The following is an 18,204-nucleotide window of genomic DNA, read 5'->3' on the forward strand; positions in this document are numbered from 1 at the left end:
GCTTAACCACCCCCCAGTGGCTGCCCACTGCTCAAAGTAACCATGCTTGACAAGGTGCTGTGTAATGGGTGACCTCTTCCACCTCCTTCCTACCTCTCTCTCTTCTCGTATATCCCTCTCCAGCCAAACCTCTTGAGAGTATTCCTGCCTCAGGGCCTTTGCACTATCTGTGCTCTCTGCCTAAAACGCTGTTTTCCCAGCTCTTGTGTGGTTGGCTCTTTCCTGTCAATCAGATCTTGTCTTAAAATCACCACCTCTGGGAGGCCTTCCCTGACTGCCCATCCCTCTGGAGTAACAATCCTCAGTCACCCTATATCTTACAGCTTACAATCTGGTGCAGAGAGGGACAAGCTGCAGTAACAAACACGCATGATTGACTAAGACAAGGACTTTACAAGATACAACACACGAATTCACACCACAGCCCTTGGAACTAGCTGTTGCTAGTACCAGTTCATGAAGCGGAGAGGTGAAATACCTTGCCCAGGGTTACTCAGCCAGAAGGGAGAGGAGTCAGAATTTGAACCCAGGCCATCTTGCTCCCACATTTGCTGGGATAACCAGCTCACTGAAGTCACAGGAAGTTAGAGCTTACTGCCACGAGGGCTGCAACCACGCAGGCTCAGGAGGCTGTGGGAGGCCAGGAGACCCCCCCCCCACCTGATCCTGCCTTTGAAGGATCAACAAAACTCCCTAAAAAATATAGTGCCTCAGCTGTGTCTAGAATTTATTTATTTTTAACTTTACATTATAGCTTAAGAATTTTTAACATCTCCACACTGTCCACGGTTAAATTTTTAAGTAATGCATATTATTCCAGGGACAGACAGTGCTATTCATCATTTTTGGGCAGCTGTGTGCTTGCAATTTTGATATTCTCCCAAGTGCTGCAAAGGACCTGAACTCTGCGAGGTAATGAAGGGCTTAAGAGCTTGGGCTCTGGACTTGGGTTCAAATCCCAGCTCCTCTCCTTGGCTCCAAGGATTCCACATGCTTGGGACAAGGGACATCTCCAAAGTCACCGAGGTGGTTAGATCACCGATAACTAGAAGGCCCTGCCCCCCTCCACTGTCTATGCCTTGGTGCCAGGTGAGACCCAGGCTCCCCAGACCCAAGAGGGGCTGAGCTGACCTTCTCTCCTGCTTAGCATGTCCTTGGAAATTAGGTTGGTTTAAGAAAATAAAGCAATGTGATATTTCAATGAGAAACTAGTAGGAGTAGCTGTCTCTGGAAAGGGAAACTGGGTGGTGACCAGATGGGGTGAGAGAGAGATTTTCCTTGGATATCCTTTCATACCTTTCCAACTGACACCATGTGAGATTATTACCTAGTAAATAAGTAATCATTAAACAAACAAAAAGAAGGGCATGTATTATTTTCACATCTCTCTGTGGATTAAGCTTTATATAGTATATTCATTTTCTTTATTCACCTCAACAACCTGGGGAGTGGTTATTGCACCCTGCCTGACACTTCAGAAAACTGAGCCCTTGAGGGGGCAGGGCCTTGCTTGGGGTCACGTGGTGGATTAGGGCCAGAACTGAGACCCCAGCCCAGGCTTCCTGACCTTCGGCTCGGGCAGTCTCTGCCCCACCAGGGGTCTTCTCCTTCCCCAGTGGAAGCCACGTTCAGGTGTGGACTGGGGGGTGTCAACACTATAGAGTGGTTATACATCGATGCCTGTCATGGGATCTGGGTTCAAATCCAGGGTCTGCCACTTGCCTGTTGTGTGACCTTGGGTAAATCCACTAAACCTCTGGGGCCTCCGTTCTGCAGTGGCCAGCCTGCAAGATGGCCTCCAGTGATTCTCATGTCCTCGTATTCACTCCTTCGGGTCATCCCCTTGCACAGTGAATAGGGCTGACCTGTGTGGCCTAGAGGATATTGCAAAAGTGCAGTGTGCGTGACTTCCAAGTCTGGATAATAAAAACACATTGTGATGGTGGAGTATTATTCAGCCTTAAAAAGGAAGGGAATTCTGACATAGGCGAAAACATGGATGAACCTTGGGGACATGATGGTGAGTGAAGTAAGTCAGCCACACAAAAAACCCAAATGCTGTATGATTCTACTTATGGGAAGTACCTAGAGGAGTCAAACTCATAGAGACAGAAAGTACAATGGTGGTTGTCAGGGGCTGGAGGAGGGAGAGTGGGGAGTTATTATCTAATGGGTTTAGCGTTTTAGTTTTGCAAGCTGAAAAAGTTCCAGGGATGGATGGTGGTGATGGTTGCACAACAGTGTGACTATAATTAATGCCACTGAACTGCACACTTAAAAATGGCTGGGAGGGCGCCCGGCTGGCTCAGTTGGAGGAGCATGTGGCTCTTGATCTCAGGGGCATGAGTTCGAGCCCCATGTTGGGTGTAGAGATCAATTAAAAATAAAATCTTTAAAAAAAATGGCTAGGGATGGTAAAATTCATGTGATGTGTATTTTGTCACAATAAAACAATGTGGGGGGGCACACATTGTAGTTCTGTTTTTCTGTTGGATTGTTCACTCTGGGGAAGCCCTCAGTGGTATGTGAGGACATTCAAGGAACCCTATGGACAAATTCAGGTGGTGAAGAACTGAGGCTTCCTGCCAACAGCTATGCATCAACCTGCCGACTTATGTGAGGACGCCATCTTGGAAGTCAGCCCTCGGGCCCAGTCACGCCTTCAGATGAAGGTCGTCCGGCCGACATCTTCAGTGCAACCTCATCAGAGAGTCCATTCCAGAGCCATGCAGCTAAGCCACTCCCAAATTCCTGAGCCACAGAAACTGAGATAATAAATATTTATTGTTGTTTTGAGACACTAAGCATTGGGATAATTTGTTACTTAGCAATAGATAACTGACGTATTTCCTCATCTGTAAAATAAAGATGATGATCATTTCACGGGGTTGTTGGTGATGATAATTTTATGATGATACCCATGATGATAATTTCATAGGTTGTATTTCATAGGGTTGTTGTTGAGAATTAATTAGCAAATCACATAAAGGGCTTGGAACAGGGCCTGCCATGCAGTAAATGCTCGGTAAATGTTAACTAGCATGATTTCATGTTCTCTGTGATTTCTGGCATTGGTAGGAGCTCAGCTAGACAATAGATCTCCATTAAGCAATGGATGTAGGCTGCAGGCTGCAGTGGCAGTAAAAATTATAGTGACAGTGAGAGCTACCATTATTGAGTGCTCACTGTATGCCAAGCTTTGGGCTAAGCAATTTACGTCTTTTCCTCCAGGCCCTCCAGCAGCCCCTTGAAGTGGAGGCTATTATTTTCCCGTCTTACAGACTAGAAAACCAAGGTCCAGAGAGGGAAAAGGACTGGCCCTAGATCACACAGCAAAGCAGTGCTGTAGCCAGAATTTGAACTCAGATGCTTCAGACCCCCAGTGTTCTCTTCAGCACCACTAGACTGAGCTGCAGCTTGACGAACCCCCTCGAAGCCCATCTTTCTCCTCCAGCCAGTTCCTGCTTATTAACACAGGGGGGAAATTGCCAACACATCTGACAAGTGGGTCCTTTGTTCCTGCATCTCCCTTCTGCAAGTGTCAGACTCCCTTCCACTCGGGAGACCAGAGAGTAGGTTCCCTTAGAAATTTTTCTTTTTCTGATTGCAGTGTCCTCTCCCAAACTTATTCCCAGATCCAGGATTGGGAGTAAGAACACACACATCCAGGAAAAGCACAAAATGACCTGCCCAGCCTTCATCCCCTGTAGTGTCTCCTCTCGGGCAGTTTATTTAGCCCTGAACCTTTGCAGCCTGGCACCCTCAGACACGCCTCCAGCTGGCTCCTCACAAAAGCTCTCCTAATATTTGCTTTGGGGACATGTGGCCATCAGGGGGGACATGTCCCCAGACAGGCAATGAGCTCAGGACATGGGCATCGCCACACCTGCTCCTCTCCCCGAGGAGGGGGGAAACAGTTGGGCAACTCCTGACAACACAGCCTTTTTGGAGCCTGTGTGTGTACTTGTGTGTGGGCAGGAGGGCAGATGGGGCCTGGACGGAGGGACAAGGATGTTTGCACCTGCCGTGTGGCAGTGGCTGTGATGGGCCTGCTTTCTCCCATGTCCTTGCTTCTCGGCTATTTCTGAATTGCAGGAAGAAGTACATTTTGCATCATGACCTGTAACGCACACAATTGAAATGGAAATTGCATGAATCTGTACTCACATTATGAGCAATGCATTCTATTCTATTCTATTCTATATTTCTATTTCTATTCCAGCCAAATTGTTCTTTCATTTAAAAAGTACTAGGCATGACCCGTGAAATAAATTGAGAAGTTCCGTAACACAGGTTTGTAATCTGGGTCTGTAAACTTGCATGAGACAGAACTCCCTCTCTTTATTTTCACTGACCTCCAGCTGACCTGTAACACTTCCTTCAGTTGTGCACACAGGCAACAAATCATTGTAGTATTCGCAGTACTTGTCATGAATACTAGTCATAGATTATTTTGTGTTCTATTATAGTTGTTGCAGATACCTTAAAACAGCATTTAATGCTCTTCCGTCCCTCAACGTTTTGGTCATTACTAGACCCACTGTGAGCTCTTATTGTTTGTTAATAAAGAAGCACATGTATTACATCACATAGTTAAAATATTTTGATAACTGCATTTCAATAGAATAGGTTTCTTTTGTAAACCTATGTATCTTATTTCAGGCACTTAAAATTATTTTTCGGAGAAGGTGTCCGTGGGGTTCATCGACTGTCTGGGGGCCCAGGGCACACCAATTTTAAGAACTCCTGCACAAATGGGTCCCAGCTCACAGTTTATGAAATGCTGTAAACTTCAGGGGAGCAGTGCCCTAGGGTCTCTAACCCGCGTGTGCCCCATGATCCAGCACTGAAACCACACCAGTGGTCAACGTTTGTTTACCACTTACCTGTGCCCGCCTCTATGCAAGGTGCTTTATATGGATCATTTGGTTTAATCTTTATGCCAGCCTTGTGAATTGGGTGCTATTTTTTGCCCCATCTCTCTCTCTCTTTACCCAATTTCATTTTTCTTCTTCGCACCAGTGTGTCAGACGTTTTAATCTGTTAATTGGCAGCCTTCCTCTGGAGGACATGTTACTCTTTTCACATTTCTTGTAATACAGGTCAACTGGCAACAAATGCCTTCCATTTTTGTCTGAGAAAGTCATTATTTCTCTGGCACTTTTGTGTGGTAATTTTGCAGGGTATAGAATTCTAGGTTGGTGGGGTTCCCCCCCACCACCCAATACTTGCAATCTTTCATTCCACTCTCTTCCTGCTTGCATGGTTTCTGAGAAGTCAGATGTAATTCTTATCTTTGGTCCTTTATAGGTGAGGTGTTTTTTCCTCCGGATTCTTTCAGGATTTTTTTCTTATCTTTGATTTTTCTCTAGTTTGAAAATGTCATGCCTGGTGGAGTTATTTTGGGGAAATTTATGTTTCTTGGTGCTTCTTGGATCTGTGATTTGGTCTGACATTAAGTTTTGGAAATTCTCAGTCATTATCATTTCAAATATTTCTTCTGTTCCTTTCTTTCTTCTCTTTCCGGTAGTCCCCTCATGCAGATGTCACACCTTTTATAGTTGTCCCACAGTCCTTGGATCTTCTGTTTCTTTCAGTCTTTGTTCTCTTTGCTTTTAAGTTTTTGAATTTATGCTCTATTGGAGGGAGGAATTTATGATCTACTGGAGGGAGGTAAACAATAAAATATAGTGTGTCAGAGATGGTGTGATGGAGAACAATAAAGTGGAAGGGGACAGACTGTGAGAGGTATGTGTGTGTGGGCAGGGGAAGTTGCCATTATAACCAGGATTATCAGATAAAGGGGATGCTGAGATGACACCTGAAGGTGGTGAGGGAATGAGCCATGTGGCTAGCCTGGAAAAGATGTGCCAGGCATGAGGGGACAGCCAATGCAAAGGCCCTGGGGTGGAAGATGACACCTGAAGGTGGTGAGGGAATGAGCCATGTGGCTAGCCTGGAAAAGATGTGCCAGGCATGGGGGGACAGCCAGTGCAAAGGCCCTGGGGTGGAAGTGTGCTTGGTGTATTGGAAAATAGAATGGTGGCCAGCGTGTCTGAAGGGGAGTGAGGGAAGGGGAGAGTAATAAGACAGGAGATCCAAGAGGATTGAGGGGTCAGGGAAGGGGGCTGGAAAGGGGCAGAATCATCAGGTGAGTCCACTTTGGGCATGTTTGAGGAACAGCGAGGAGGCCAGCGACAATGGAGCCAAACACCCTCAGGGGAGAGCGGGGCGGGCGGGGGTGGGGAGTGAAATCAAAGAGACGGGGGGGGGGGGGCAGGGGGTGTATGGCCTTGCAGACAGCACCAAGGACTTTGGATTTTGTTCAAAATGTGCTGAGAAGCCTCTGGAACGTTTTGACAGCGAAGAGACATGATCAGACTGACAGTTTGACAGGATCCCTCCGGCCACTGCGCTGAGAAGAGCTTGAACGCGATCGAGGGTGGAAGCGGGGAGCCTGGTCTGGAGGCCGGTGCAGTCATGAGGCGGTAACAATGACGCCGTGGCCCCGAGCTGCGGAGGCTCAGGGGCGAGCAGCACAGACTCCAGATCTATTTTGGAGGCAGAGCCCACAGGAACCGCTGACAGGCCATTCATTTCAGCACTGTTTGTTATCACAAAAGTTTGGAAGCAACCTTAATGCTCAGCTGTAGGAGACTAGCAATTACTGTGTACAATAGAACGCAGCACAGGCTCCCGAGAGAACGAGGAAGCTCTTCATGCATTAATACAGAAATACAGAATGATTGCCAAGATATATGAAATGACAAAAGCAATCTTCAGAGCCGTGTTTATGGTACGTTACTATTTGTATGGGTAAAATTAAGAAAAAAAACAAAGCAAAACACACAGACAGACAGATACACACATGGTCCTTGGATATTCTGTTCCGGGTTTTTTTGTTTTTTGTTTTAGTCTTTATTCCCTTTGCTTTCTAGTTTTTGAATTTATGTTCTCTTGGAGGCAGGAATTTACATTCTATTGAAGGGAGGTCAACAATAAACAAAATACATAAATAAAATAGAGTGTGTGAGAGGTGGTGGTGTTATGGAGAACAATAAAGCAGAGAAGGGGGACGGATCTCCAGAGTTGTGTGTGCGACTCTGGTAGGCACCGTGAGACATTTTGATGAGAGGTAGTGAGGCCAGGAATGCCCAGGTACAGCTGACATGAGAGCCAAATAACCAGAATTTGGGCTTTGGTCCGTGAACACAGCACGGGGGGCATTACCACTGCTTGCATATCAGGGTGACAAGCCCATTACATTTTCAGACCCTCTCTCTTTCAGGTGGAGAAAAAGCTAGTGCTGCCCCTCCAGGTCCCCGATTCAGCCTCTCCCGCAGATCTTCACATCCCCATCTCCCTTGTGCCCTCCAGAAAATAATACAAACTCCACCAAGCTCGTTTTCTCCATACCTTTTTATTGAACTGTGCATACTTCATTAAAGGACCATTTGCTTAGAAATTCTTGAACGTTTGGACATATTTTACAAGACAGGACAGCAGCTGGAGGTCACAATTTCATCTCATCACATGCATAAAAAGACACAGGTATTTTGTCGTTTGGTTTTTGTGTGTATGTGGTGTGTGTGTGTGTGTGTGTGTGTGTGTGCACGTGCATACACACACACAATGCTCATTTTCATTTTTACAGGAAGGACTAGAGACATCAACTGACCAGAGATGAACAGGACCCACAAATGCGACCCCGAGAAAAGAGTGGCTAAGGACATTGGTCATTTATGGCTAATGTGATTGGCTTGGCCCCCAACATGGGTGGGGTGATCAGAATGGCTTTGCTGGCAGAAAAGCCTCAGCCTCACACCATGGTTCCTGGGAGAGACAGAGGGTCTTAGAGCTAATGGAATTGGGGCAACATGCTACCTTGGGGGACACTGGGGCTCAGAAAAAAGGAAGACCATTGGCTCTCAAAGTTGGAGGGAAGGTTGGCCCTCTTTTCCAGCTGGACTCCCATGGCTCAGGGAACGCAATCCAGTTTCCAGATGTCAGCTCCCAAATTCCTGCCCCCAGCAAATCCCTTCTCTGTGAGCTAAACTAGAACATGAGGCTGAAAATGCAGAATAGGAGAGTAGGAAGGAGCCTGGGGCTCCCTGTGGGGCCCCTGGAAGTGTTGTTCTGAGAAGACTGAGGCCCTTAGGGCAGACAATTGTCAAATTTGGACATCATCTTGGCCCCCAGCTGAGTCAAAGCCCAAATGGCATTGGTGGGGCTTACAGGCTTTAATGGGAGGGGTCCCCCATTTCTCCTTCCTTCCCAGTTAGCAATACCTCAAGCCAGGCAAGAACCGATGAACTCCTGTATTCACTCACTCACAAGTCAATCATTTACACATTCACTCACTCAAAAGAACCCAGGTTGGGTGCCCAACACGTGCCATGGGCATACACTGGGGGATAACCCCGAGTTCCTGGCACATAAAATGATGTTGCCAGCCCTTGGCCTTGGACTGAAGCCTGGATAGGTCTGGAGAGCAAACAGCGCAGCTGCCCCCAGCCCAATAGCTGCTGATCTTCCTCTTCCCCACCCATTAGGCACATGGAGCTTCAATGTCAAGCCTATCTAAGGGAGAGCCCAAAACCCTAGTGAAGACCAGGGGGCCACAAGCCAAAGCCATGGAGAAGTCTGAATCTCTTGGGCATCTTCTCCTGTGCTTCCCTCCTTGTTTTCCAAACCTGGATTAGCTCAGGGAGGCAAGAAGTGTGGGATGATCCATGCAGGACCCTTGAGAGCATCTCAATGAGACAGAATTGGGAGTTTCCTTCATTTTCCAGAATATGTCATGCCATGGTAGCCACTAACTTGAGATATTTCTGCAGGACAGAGCCTCAAAGGGGGGATCTTGGGAACTGGATTTTTGTTTCACTGTGTTTTTGGGGAAAGTAGCTGCTCAGTCTATCCATGCAATCCTATCGTTCTGCCTCACTTCATAATAAAACCACCTACAACTGCCTGGACTTGGGGTCGCCCTGAGGATGAAGCCCCACCTCCTCCAAACCCACTATACACAATTAGGGGGAGGGGGATTTTAAATCCTCTTGTGTCAAATGCTCTCCTTGGAGGATGCAGTATCCAGACCCACTCGGGAAGGGGCTACGGATGTGGGAGACTGGGCAGCCGAAGCCTTGTTTGGCTGCAAAATTGGATTCCAGCTGCCTCTCTCTTTTGGTCCTTCTGGACTTACTTCATTGGGTGGGGCTTTTCCAATGTCTTGAATGGGATTTTTCTGTTTTATTTGCCAGAAGAAAAAAAAAAAAGCCCTTTTGGAATGGTGCCATTTGCTATTGCCTGGGCAGTTCGATGGCTGGCTAGTGGATAAAAGATAATTGCATCTCTTGTACAGAAAGCCTCAGGCCTAGGACGGCACAGGGTCTGGGCAGAAGAGCTGAAGCACCATGAGATGACCAGCCAGAGCTGGGACTGTTCCTTGGCTGGTCTGGGGAGGGTAGCATAAGCCTCATCCCACCCAGTGTGGTGCCTGTGAGGGCACTGGGGATGGGTTAGATGAGAGATTGGCAGGGTCATTAAAATTGCCCAAGATAGGAAGCAGAGGGGAAGCAGGGTATCCTGCTGCCACTTCCCTCCCTGGCACCCCCACGGAAAACTCTGAATCCTAGAATTTGAGTTCCTGCTCACTGTCCTCCCTGCTTTTGCCTCAATGCCTTGAGCCTGCGCCCAGATGTCCAAACCACATACACACCTCCCTGGGGGAGGGGGGGATTCCCCTGGTTGTTCAGTTCAGTGGCCATGCAGCGTGAGGGTCCCTCTGCAACATCCATTTTGTGCATCATCTAGCTTCTTTTTAAGCAGCTCATTCCCCAACCAGGTACCAAATTCCATGGTGAGGCAGCCCCGCCCATGAGAATCCACTTCTTTAATTTGAGCTGAAATTGACCACTTTGTTTCTCTCAGGCAAGAGAGGCTTTCAGAGACTCACTTGCAGCCATCCTGCAGGCATGTGGTTTCTTCTTCAGGAGAACGGCCCCTTTCCCCATCCTGGCCAGCCTTTAGAAGATCTTTTCAGGATCTTTGCAGAGAGGAATGGAGAGTTAGAACTGGAGGGGAAAAAAAGATGAGGGACCGCTGGATTCACCAGAGCCCCTTCCGAATCCATTTCTTTAAGTTGGCATTTGGGGATGTTCAGGAGAAATTCCAGGTTAAGACAAAAGCAGGGGCAGTGGATAGAAACCCAAACTTCCCAGTCTCTCTCTAGATGAAACCAGCCACAGAATAGAGTTATTTGCTTGTCTGGGCATCAAACCTGGCAAACTATTGGGAGACAATTTTGTTTTGTTCTTGTGCAAAGTTTTTAAAAAATCTCGTCTGTTTTATTTGGCTCTTGTTCAGATTATCAGGAATTTTGGGGGTGGGAAAACTGATGAGGGGCATAATCCAGAATAATACATTCGTCCTTGGATTGGTTTCCTCTTGGGGTTTATCGAAGGGATGGTTCACTGCCATGGGGGTCCGGATTCAGCTCAAAACTCTGATCTGGGCAGAGGCCAGAGTCCTGAAGCTGATAGTGAGGCAGGTGGGGTATGAACACCTAGAAATGAATGCCAATCTGAGATCATCTGGCCTTTCTTCATCTTCCTGCATGAGTTGAAGAGTGGAGAATCACTTTCTGCTGAAGATCCTGCTTCATGAGATGTCCTCTGCCCACCTGAGGCTGAAAGCTGCCTGGTGGAATTAAGCAGGACAGTCCAGAAATTCCCCAGGGCCTGGATAGGTGGTAGCTGGATAAACATTGCCCTCGCCACAAGTCTCTGGTGCTATGGAGCCAGGCAGCTGGGAAGGGAGGGGGAGATGCAATGGCACATTCTAGGGGACACATCTTCTCAGGGTTTGGCTGCAAGCTTGTCTACTGTGGGTTTTTTTTTTTTTTTTTTTTTTTGTGAGGATGCTGCAAGTGGATTAAAATGAGGAACAGGTAAGAAGTTGATGAGATCCGAGGCCCAGCATGTTCTCTGAGGTTCGCAAGAACCTGAAAATGCTCTGGCCTTCGGATCCAATTGATGTTACAGGGGAGTGGGTCGCTGGACATGGCAACAGGCCAGCCAAGAGGGCGCTTGGGTGCGTTCTGGACCTCAGCAGGAGGTTTGCTTGCGTGAGATTTGCCCTCCCAAGATCTCCGGGGATGAGAAAATTCAGTCTCTTCAAAATGCCAGTGGGGTGGGGGAGGAGGAGCTGAACCAGCCCACATGCCATTCTGATTCTGAGGGCCATCCGTAGCCCTGCTTCTCCTGGTCTCACTCCTGCCTCCGTGCCCTGGAATCTTAAGAACAATAAATAGGAGAAACACACAGAACGAGGAAAGTAACAGTGTCCACAGACTCTAGGTCAAGTGTCAGGAAATGCCTGCATGAGGAAGTCAGAGCCCGAAGTCTTTCCCCACCCCCCCGAAAGTCAGGTCCAAAAGGAAGAAAGAGAACCCGAGGGGCAATGGGAGGAAATGAAAAAGACCAGAAAATATCAGCTATGATAATGACCAACCATAAAACTCCTAAGATGTTATTCTATATTACAAAAGAAGCAATGAGACTGAATGGCCCTATTACAAATTTGCTAACCACACACATACACCTTTATCCTTTTTATCTGAACAGAAAAATAGACTACTCTGAGATATGTGGATATCCTCCGATGTAGCCCTGCATCGGATACTTCTAGAGCCAGAAACGTGGCAACAGAAAATGCAGAGGTAATTTTTATTTTGGGGGGCATAGCCAGGCTGGTTTGGGTCCCCCTGGCTGAGTGAAAGCATTTGCATGCTGTCATATAAGCGGTGAGAAACCGGAAGCAGGGGAAACTTGAGCTCAGGGCTGGAGGCTCTCCCCTGTCCCTTGGGGGGCCGCAGAGCTGACCCCTTCTTTCCTCCTGCCACTGGAAAAGGATCTCCCAAAGGCTCCCTCTCCCAAAGGATCATGCCCTAGAGTCGTATCACTTCAATCTCATTGGATTCAAAAACCTAACTGGAGGCTGAAGCCTGGGGTTATGTTACTTGGGACTAGTTGGCAGAGAAATAAGGAAAGGGAGGTGAGACAGAGAGAGAGAGAGAGACCTGGTTCTAGTGAACCTTGTCCATGGTGAAGTTTCAATTTTCCCTTGTCCGTGGACTAGACACTCCAGCCGTGAGCAAGACAGAAATGTACAATAGTTACAAACATCAATACATCACAGTTTTAAAGAAGAGAATTCTGTTGTTGTTGTTGTTGTTGTTGTTTTTCTCCTCAGAAGAGTGGGTCTTATTAGGAGAAAGGGCAGGGGTGAAGCTACAGTCACCAAGACGTGGTAGAGGAGAGCTGGTAATCAGTTTGGCAAAGTCTGTTTTCACCAGCACTACTCGGGGGCAAGCCGGGTGAGTTGAAAGGAAAGGCCTCCTCAGAATTTTGCTGTTCCCCAGTCTTCGTCCTTCTCGATCCCCAGTGCTTTTAGAGAAAGGGACTTCATGGAGACAAATGTTCTGTCCTCTTTTTTTCTTTCCCCATTAAGTGTGCTTACGATAAAATTCCTAAAGAAGGCACTGAGAAATCTACTGCACCGAAGTCCTGTTGTTTTTCTTTACCCAAAGATTAAAAAAAAAAAAAAAAAGTGAAAAAGCCGACTCCTCCAGAGCTCGCCCACCTCTCTCCACAGGTCGCAGACTACCCCGATCACACGGGGACCTGGTCCCTAGCCCTTACTGATAATGGTGGAAGTTGGAAGCCAAGGTCCGCTGGATTCTTGACGAGTTTCACCAAATTCACCAAAGGGACCAGGCATTCACCCGCTCCAGCCCCTAGTTTGGTTTCTTTGGGTTGACTTGTTTTTTTTTGTTTTTTGTTTTTTGTTTTTTTCCCATTTTCATCGGTTCAGGAATGGGTGGGACATGGATCACCGAGTTAAAGTGGTATTTGCCTCCAAACCATGCTTTCCTGTCCTCTATGAGGATCTGTCAAGGTCAGCTTCTCAGTGGAGACTCTTAGGTAGATTTCCCAGTGCATATACACAGGTATAGTAGGAGTATACACATATTAAAAATCGGGGTATGTTCATTTTTGGCAGGTGGGGCCTGGGAAAACTTACAATACTCTATTTTGAGTTGGGCACAGGATAAAAGCTATATTCCCACAATACATACACAAGTAAAAGAAAAAAAACAAAACAAAATGCAATACTTTCTAAGCATAGTATATGCTGAGTTTCAATTATTCTGTTTCTATAAGAACTCTATAGGACTCTGGCTAGTAAGCCTGAAAAGGTAGGTTCTTAATGATACTTCTGAATTCGTCCTTCAAAAGTGACTCAATAAAATGCTACTTTAAGGTCAGACAAACTACATGGGGAAGGGAGGGCCAGGTCCTGTGTGACCACACAAGGCAGAAAGGGCCTTTGGTTACAAGGAGAGTTGCACCAATTGGTTATTAGTTTAAAAGAAAGAAAGAAGTCATGTCCAATCTGTACACTTCTCATCTGCTTCGACCAACAAATGAAATGCCTTGATTTGAAGAAGGGGTGGTAAGTTCCTTCTCGCTATATATGGCTATATTTAAACATGTTCACTTTCCTGATATGTAAAATAGACTCTATTATTATTATTAATTTTTACAGATAGCATCAGCTCTAAAAATATCTGAATCGGAAATCACAACTATTTACTTTTATCAAAAAGCATTTGTTTTCCCTGAATTTTCACGTTTGTGCTGACGGCCGACGGAAATGGTGATAAAAACAAGGAAGAGACACGTGAGCTGACATGGCCCAGGGACGACTGTCGAGCGGCCGCTCCTCAGGAGGCCCCAGCCCGCACTGTGTGCCCTGGAAAGGGCTCAGGGCTGCTGCTGCCTCCTCCCTCTGGCGTGCCTCCAGCACAGGACGACCTCACACTTGCCCGGACCCTTTGCCGTTGCTGCCAGGGTGCTCTGAAGATACCTCGGAGCGTCAGGATACTTCGGCATCGTTTTATTGGGTAACATGGCAAAGAACAGGACTGCACCTTCTTGGAGGGATCCACAGTCCTCGGAGACGCTGAGAAGCAGTATGAACCAGGTACGGGTTCAGCAGAGAACAGGTGTTTATAAGGGCGGTGGAATGACTCTGTGTCATCATACCTGTGACAGGTGGTTCAACCCCATGCCACTGTTCGGAGGGCAGGCGGAACGACTCCGTGATATTTGTGAACTGATGGATGGATTCGTGCCATTATACTAACAGGCAGACCAGTAACACCTTGTATGAAGGACAGGCAAACCACGCCATGTTTGTTCCATCAGGAAGACGGATGCCTGTCACTGGATTGTGGATTGGCAGATCTACACTACTGGACGTGGGGCATCATCCATCAGTGTTGTATTAAGAGAACGACATCGGTCCATTGTCCTAAAGACAGGCAGATCAACGACATGTCATCTTTACTGACAGATGGGCCAACAGCATGGCATCGTGCTAACCAGTGGCTCAACCCAATGTTTCTGAACCGAGGAACGGCCAACAACTCCATCCTGTTGGACCCAACTCATGCAGGCCAACGCCAGGTCGTCAAACTAGAACAGGAAGACCGACACCAAGAAATACACCAGAACCGTCCACAATGCGCACAAATACTTATTGCTTTTGTCTGCACTGGCTGCATTGATGGCTGCAGGAAGGAGAGCTGAGTGTCGGTACAGACAGTGACACTGAAAACACACCAACAGCTGGTTGACAAGGAAGAGAACAGAGTAAACACCCAATGCCCACCGTCTACTGTATTCTTCCGAGACGTGCATGCTTCCGGTACACGTGACTCTGTGAGAGGCCCCGCTCAAGGGCTCAAGTACCCTTCCTTGCAAGGGACCTAATGGGAAGCGTCAGAGGGGCAGGGAAGGAGCCCACAGACCTGGACATGGCAGACAGCAATACCAGCACAATATCGCCCACCGTGGCCGGACACAGGCATGGACCAACAACCCAACTATAGTCCCGAAAAGTGGCCCACGGGAAATAGTGCTTGTTTTAAAGTGCAAGATGTTGACACTGTCCCTGGTAGAACCTATTTTTGAAAAACATAAAGTGCTTTTTATTTTAACTTTTTTTTTAAACTTGAATACCACAGGAAACAAAAAAGAATTTCTATTATAGTAGATGCTTTCCCTGCTGCAGCAGGAAGTATTCAAAAGTCTGAATTGGGCATTTCAATTGGGGATTTTTTTTTTTCCTTTCATTTTTGCAGGTAAAAAAAAAAAATCAGATTTTATTCTGTTCTTCAGTAACATACAGTTTCTTTGAATAAGCTATTTCTTTTGCATATTTGACACTTGCATATCTTTTGAGTCTACACTAGTGATGTACAGAAAGTGTTTTCCTTCTAACAACCCTAAAGCAACGTTCACAGTTCATACTGTTGGCTGAGTGCCTGCCGTCTGAACCCTTCCCAGATTGCCAGGGGGCAATTAGAATCAAGTACAAGTGGTGCAACTCACCCTGATGATATCTCAAAATAAAATCTCAGGTACTATGGAACACTGAAGTCAATGAAGACATTTGAGTAAGGGTTTTGCGCTGGGATCGCGGCTGATGGCGCGGAAATTTCCCCATGACATGAGTATCCTCTGTAGCTTTCTAACAGTGGGATCCATCCAGGAGGTGATGGACAGGAGTTCCTAGAGGTGGCCAGGTAACACCCAAAACCAAATTGGTCAACCCAGCCACTTGTTCCGGCATCCTTCTCCAGCTGAAGCCTGGAGGGATCGAGATGCTGCCCCCCCCCCACTGAGGCTGTGATGGAGAGCCATGACAGACGAGTGGGGAGGAGGTGGCCTTGGTTAGGTCCAGCATGTGGTAGTGGTGGCTGTGAGTTCTGCCCATGTCATCTCCCAAAGAGGGCAGTGGACTTGGTGCAAGGAGACGCCACATCCTGTGGCTTGGCCGACTTCATTCGGTCATACCTATCATGGCTCTCAAGGCCCTAGGGAGCCTCCCCTGGAGTTTCGCTTCTGTCTGGGGGCTTTGCAGAGCCTTTCTGAGTTCGTGCGGAAAAGCTCTGCGGCAGGGAAGCTGAACAGCACACCTCTCAGGTCTTGCCACAAGTCTCTGTTGCAGGTGGGGTAGCTCAGATGCTCTGATCCCGTGTGCTTCCATGGGCTCCTCCTCCCGGCAACACGCGGACGTCGGGGGAGATGTGGTTCTCGAGTTTGCACTTTTCCTGGCCACTGGGGCCTTTTCCAGTCAATGCTTCTGTTGAGTAAATACAGTTCTGCCTTAAGAACTTAGGGGAGGTGGGTAAGGGGGAGCTTTCAAAGTGGTTCTTCTCTGATCTTGTCCCAACGCTGAACTTGGGACTGGTGCTCACGTGGACGCTCTTGGGAGGGCTGGAGTCTACACTGTAGAGCACCTGCCCCTCATCATCTGTGTCTGCATCAATGTACTGGTGGACACCTGCTTCGAAGTTGAATGCTATTGCTGTGTGTTTCTCAGGTGATCGGGGGGGCGTCCTAGCACTTGCTGTGGTGTAGATGGAGGACTCTGGACTCAGTACAGGCCTGTCCAAGAGTGTGGCACACTCCAGTCCAGCGACAGCAGCTGCAGCGCCCCCCCGGTTCCTAAGAGGGTCATGGTACATCCCCAGAACGGGGACTAGTGGACTGGGATCCCCCTCCATGAAGTTGACTTTAAGTGCTCGGAGCTTCAGGGGGTTGTTTGTCTTCAGAGAACTCTTGGGGCTCTCAATGAAGAAGGTAGAGCGATGGCTAGCATCAGGGGTGGGGTTGGCCTCCACAAATCTACCACCACTGGCACCCAGAGCTCCCCGCCAGCCCATCTCTGGGGCCATGCTGCCCCCAGTCTTGCTGGGAAGTGATGCCAAAGGGCTGTGGGAGAATCTGGTGGCTTCAGGGAAGTCTGTGGCACAGCTAATGAAGCTATCAATGCTTGACATGCTTCGCATGTCAATGACCCCTTCTGTACGCGTGGGCAGAGGGGCTACAGGGCTGGGGATACTCTCCATTTCAAGTTCTTCCTTTGGTTTGCTCTGTGTTGTTGACTCCTTGGTATTGAGGATGGGTTGAGATTGGGTCTTGGCCATCTTATTGTACATGTCTTCCAACTGCTGGACGTTCAGGTGCTGAGGACTAGAAGATGATCTGGCCTTCTCAGGGGATCCCTGCTCCTTGGTTTCAAAGGACTTACTTGAGCTAGTTTCAGACAGTGTCCTCTTTGTCCATTTCCATTTGTTGGGAGACAAGTGATTATCTTGCACTTTGTCCTTCTTACCCATATTGTCTCCATTTTTCTCAACCACGATGTCCATCATCTCGATGCTCCGGGCAAAAGCATCTTTCATGTTCATGGATACGATGCTGCCATTCCTCTTGGCTCTCTCCAGAGCCTCTCTCCGCTTGATTGCTTTCTCCTGCCTCTTCTGCTCCTTGTAGAACTCAGAGAAGTTATTGACAATGATGGGGATGGGAAGGGCAATCACCAGGACCCCTGCAATGCAGCAGAGCCCCCCAACAATCTTCCCCAGGAGAGTCTTGGGGTAGATGTCTCCATACCCAACGGTCGTCATGGTGATGGTGGCCCACCAGAAAGAGGCTGGGATGCTTTTGAACTTGGTGTCATCCTCATCCTTCTCAGCAAAGAAGACAAGGCTGGAAAAGATCATGATGCCCATGGCGAGGAAGAGGATGAGCAAGCCCAGCTCATTGTAGCTCCTCCGCAGGGTGAAGCCCAAGGACTGGAGGCCAGTGGAGTGGCGTGCAAGCTTAAGGATGCGGAGGATACGCATGATGCGGAAGATCTGGACCACGCGACGGACGTTCTGGAACTGCAGCACACTCTTGTTGGATTCGGTGAGGAAGATGGTGACATAGTATGGCAAGATGGCCAACAAGTCAATGGCATTGAGCGGGCCCTTGAAGAACTTCCACTTCTTGGGTGAGGAGAGGAACCGCAGCAGGTACTCCATGGTGAACCATGCAATGCAAACGGCCTCCACATGGGCCAGCTGGGGGTTGTCTGTGGTCTGGCCGAACTCATCAAGGCTCTGCAGCTCGGGCAGCGTGTTGAGTGACAGGGCAATGGTGGAGAGGACGATGAACATGATGGAAATTATGGCAAGGATCTGCAAGGAGAAGAGAGTGGGATTTAGTTACCAACCGCCAACAGGATGATCATCCTAACACCGTGCGTCCGCAGAATGCTCCTCAACATTCAAGAGCATTTTCACAT

At 48.0% G+C, this 18,204-nt stretch overlaps 1 protein-coding gene across 1 annotated transcript in view; it reads right to left on the reverse strand.

The window, feature by feature from the left end:
- Nucleotides 1-7,401: 7,401 nt before the first annotated feature.
- KCNB1 (potassium voltage-gated channel subfamily B member 1) overlaps nt 7,402-18,204 on the reverse strand; it is a 99,511-nt gene continuing 88,708 nt past the window's right edge. Inside the window, exon 3 of the mRNA XM_078057292.1 lies at nt 7,402-18,097. Within this exon, the coding sequence (XP_077913418.1) occupies nt 16,088-18,097 (2,010 nt within the window). The 3' untranslated portion in view covers nt 7,402-16,087. The remainder of the gene's footprint in view (nt 18,098-18,204) is intronic.

The sequence above is a fragment of the Halichoerus grypus genome, chromosome 10, assembly GCF_964656455.1.
Source record: "Halichoerus grypus chromosome 10, mHalGry1.hap1.1, whole genome shotgun sequence".
NCBI classification, from domain to species: domain Eukaryota; kingdom Metazoa; phylum Chordata; class Mammalia; order Carnivora; family Phocidae; genus Halichoerus; species Halichoerus grypus.